The sequence below is a fragment of the Laccaria bicolor genome, genomic scaffold (genome assembly GCF_000143565.1).
Source record: "Laccaria bicolor S238N-H82 LACBIscaffold_80 genomic scaffold, whole genome shotgun sequence".
NCBI classification, from domain to species: domain Eukaryota; kingdom Fungi; phylum Basidiomycota; class Agaricomycetes; order Agaricales; family Hydnangiaceae; genus Laccaria; species Laccaria bicolor.
The window spans coordinates 120,891-124,983 of NW_001889951.1; the positions used below are offsets into that span (position 1 = coordinate 120,891).

Genomic DNA, 4,093 nt, shown 5'->3' on the forward strand with positions numbered 1-4,093 from the left:
TCAACAGTTTGGGATTTAAATGCCTGCATCACCCGATGTGCACCTTTACTGATGTAATTCATGTCTGCTTGGTGTAATTTCACCCGGACATGGTGCCAGCTCACACATCCTTTCCCTGAAAAATGCACTGGCCCAGACACAATGATTTAATATGGAATCGGCTCAATCACTCAAGGTGAAACCCGGGTATTTGTACTATTTCCCACTTGTCGGCTCCATTATTTTGCATCTGAACATGTTTGATTGGCTGTTTCCATGCATTTATACAGATTCAATGACCTTGTCTGCTCAGTAACTTTGCACCAGAATACAGGACCAGCTAATGTACTCACTGGCCTGATGCAAACATAAAACCAGAGGGTGATTTGAATGCAGGACATGGCAAAGAACACTGGGGGGTTGGTACAACATATGAACAAGTAAACTTAGTTAGGCCATGTGTTAGCCAGGCTGGCTATCATCACGGGACAGATGGCAACATAAATTGTTTAATTGGAGACAAGCCAAAGAATGGTAGGGAGTGTGGTGCCGACTGGGCCAGGCCATATCCAGGCTGGAGATGGCAACAGATGGGGGCCGGCCTCATCTCTGCTTGGGGCTCACAATGAGATTCATGACCTCGGGTATGTAAACTGACTTTGCCAAGCCAGGGTGCGGCAAGTGGGCTGATCCATATTGTGAGGAATCAAAAGCTGTTCAGCTGACCCACAATCCAAGGCAATTTCAGCAGGGTCAATTCATCATTAGGCTGGTCGGCCGGCACACAGAACCAGTCCTCAAGAAGATATGGGTGGCCGAGCCAGCTTTGATGGGGTCAACATATACATCGGCTCATCAGCAGGCACCATCAACCATGGCCTGTTTGTATGGTCAGGGGGCTCAGTGTTGTTGGGGTAAGGTCACTAATACTTGTGCACTACCATGCAACCACAATGAATTATGGCAGGCATTACAGGAGAAATGGACAAGGATTGACATTGACTATATTACATGTTTGTATGACAGCATTCCAGATCGGGTGGATGCAATTTGCAAGGCAGGTGGAGGAGAGACTTGCTATTAATTGTATGTCTGTTTACCATATCTATTGAATGCTCAACTGGCATTTCTGACCACAAAGGATGTCTTCACATGACATCCAGCAAAAGTCATGCACCACCTTTTTTCAATGCTACATGGATTGCTCATTTAATATGGGCTCTGGATACAAATAATTTGACACATATTTAGACTATATCTAAACCATTCATCACCCCTAATTTGAAGGAGAAAGGGTGCTCACGACATGTGTCAGCAGAGGCTTCTTGCAACGTACTCATGCATTAAAGCCACATCTTTTGAGCTCCCATCACAGTGTATTGATGCTGACATTCAGAAATTCCTTCTGTTGGAGGTCTGTCACATTGCATGCTGATCCACTGGAGAGCTTTTGTAGGGCAATATGCATGTCATAGTCATCCAACTTGTGTGGGCGACCTGACCAATGCTTCTTCTCATAAAATTTTCACATTTTCCCATAATGGCCATAAATGCAGGAGACAGTAGATGGGTTGACATTCTCCTTCTCTGCCGCATCATGATTGGTGTGCCCAAGGTCTTTGAGTTGAACAATGCATGATTTCTTTGTAGGCATAGTCTCAGTCATGAGTCAGGAGGGTGACTGTCAAAAAAGGGTGCAAAGATTCATTGTAGTGTCCTCAAAAGATGAGGGATGGGTGGTGGTTGATGTGTTTGGAAATAGCTGTAAAAGTCCTGCACCAGCAATTCATGATGTTACATGTCATTCTCCTCTATTTCTTGTCTCCACTACAAATCACTTTACCTGCATTTTTGCTACATACCATAGATATTACCTGTAAAGTAAGAACCCCCCAATCTCTAGCGTGTTTAACAGATGCATTTATGACTTGGCCTCACATGATGCAAGACTTTTGCCAAGTCACTGTACCTCCTTAATTGTAGCCACACATAAAATAATGAAGTGAATGTGCATCCCAAAACCATGAATTCTCAAAATTTCAAAATGAAGAACAATAAGAACATCAACCACATTCAATTTGCATATTTAAACAATTTCTTCATGAAATAGTCTTGGTAGCAATGGCAACACCATTCAGCTGAAGAATATGTTAAAGAATAAAACAGTGGAATTAGCCAGTCAATATGGCTGACATTCTTATTGTTTACCAGTTTGAGATTTTGTTAATCAATGTTTGTGGGATGCACAACAGGTTTATTATTCTACAAGTGTCAACAACTATGGAGGTACCTTTGCCTAGATCACACCTAGGGCCAGCGACTGAACATCCACTGAAATCAACCTACATGAGGGGGTTGTGGGATTCATCACAACCACTGCTGATGGTCACATGACTCACATCTTGTCACAATTAATCTAATTGATATCTACTTGTGCCCAATTCACTGTTTTCTCTTCTTCCCCCCAGGCCAGACAACAGTCACCATCTCAGCTCTATCTTGCTTAAGTACCTCCTTGATTTCCTATATCCCATTGCTATTTTGGAGCTTGTATTCCTCTCAGTGTGCTTTTGTGGCAGCCAGTGGAACTTTCATGGAAGCCTCCTCTGAAGATGAAACAAACATCGTCTGCCCTGGTAATATTTGAGTCATGGTCTATATATCCTGAGAGTGCTCACTAAGCAAATGGAGGTTGGCTCGGTTATATGAGAGTGAGGTTTGGTTGGCATTTTGAAAGGAACTAGGAAAGTGGGCAGTTGGAAAAAAAGTGATTTCATTTCTCTACATATTGGATGGCTCAGTGGCAGCTCATTTATGTTCAGAAAGGGTCTATCTATGTCAAGCATGATTGAAAGTGCAACACACATAGAGCACATGCCACATCAGCATGACAACCCTTTTGGGACTGCACATGATTAATCCCATGACCCCCTCAGGTAGGTTGATTTTAGCAGATGCTTGGTCGCTGGCCCCTTGGATCACACATTGGACTGTCTCAAGTAGGGGGCATGATGGAGTAGTGGTCCATTTGCTCTGAACATTTGGGTGTTGAGGCATCCAAGTGGTTGAGGGTTTGAAACCTGCCCCCCACCACCACCAGACTACATGTTGCCACCAGGGGTTTCTCACCACTATCTGCATTGGTCATCTGCTGAGGGTGTGTGGCTGTGAAGCTGGTTTATGGGAGTCTCTGTAGGGGATGTCACACCAGAGCTGGGGTACTGGCCCCAGGGTATGGGAGGATTATGCTGAAAGGCCTGCCCAAGTGAAATGCAAAATTGGTGCCTGAAAGATGGCCCCACTACCATATTGAGGGGTTTGCCACATCCATAATACAATGGTTCACACTGTTTACAACCCTATTACCACTACCTTCAAGTCAGCTTGCTTACTAATCACACACACACAGGATAAATCTACCCACAGTCCTGGTTCAGTATGCCCTTGGATGGGCCTCTACTAGCTTGCCATTCTACGGAGCCACCCAGGGGGATAGCTGGCGTTATCAGGAATTTGCTGGAGGATTTGGGGGTAGAGGTTATATTCAAAAATAGTTCAGCCAGGTCACAAAGTTGGATAAAGGATCTTGTAAATAATATCACCAACCCATGACACACATGACAGTTGTAGGTATACATCTTAGCCTGGGGGGGGCCTACATACCATATATAGCTTAGATAGCTGGGATTGGATGTAGTGGTATATGGGTGTGCCTTGCTTACGAGCATGGCTATAAAAGATTCACAAGGGGCAAACAGGGTTTGTTGCCTGGTAAAGAGGTAATAAAAAGCAGATAATTATGTTAAATAGTTAACTCCACATTAGTGCCTAAAATGTCTAAATAAAAAAGATTCATTGTTATTAGCCACGGAAAGGTGATATCATGTATGTAAAATATTTATTGGTGGTTTGTTAGTGCAGAAATGACCGAGAAACAAAAGAAATTGTTGCCAGGAAAGGAAGATAAAGAAAGACCCTGTTTTTCCTTGGCGAAAATGATGAAACAACTAGTTAATGTCATTGAAAGGTCTTTCTCGGCACTGTAAAAGGCAATAAAGGAAATTAAATTTTACCCTCTAACCCTGAGAGATAATTTTAATTCTTTGTTCCTGTT

General features: G+C 43.2%; 1 protein-coding gene across 1 annotated transcript; it reads left to right on the forward strand.

Annotated features, from left to right (window-relative positions):
* Positions 1–604: 604 nt before the first annotated feature.
* On the forward strand, positions 605–1,241 carry LACBIDRAFT_335259 (uncharacterized protein; the record flags this gene model as incomplete). The annotated part of the gene is made up of 4 exons (XM_001890116.1): positions 605–623; positions 651–893; positions 1,006–1,065; positions 1,231–1,241. 4 exons carry the CDS (start codon positions 605–607, stop codon positions 1,239–1,241), a joined length of 333 nt encoding a protein of 110 aa, XP_001890151.1.
* Between the last annotated feature and the right edge of the window lie 2,852 nt (positions 1,242–4,093).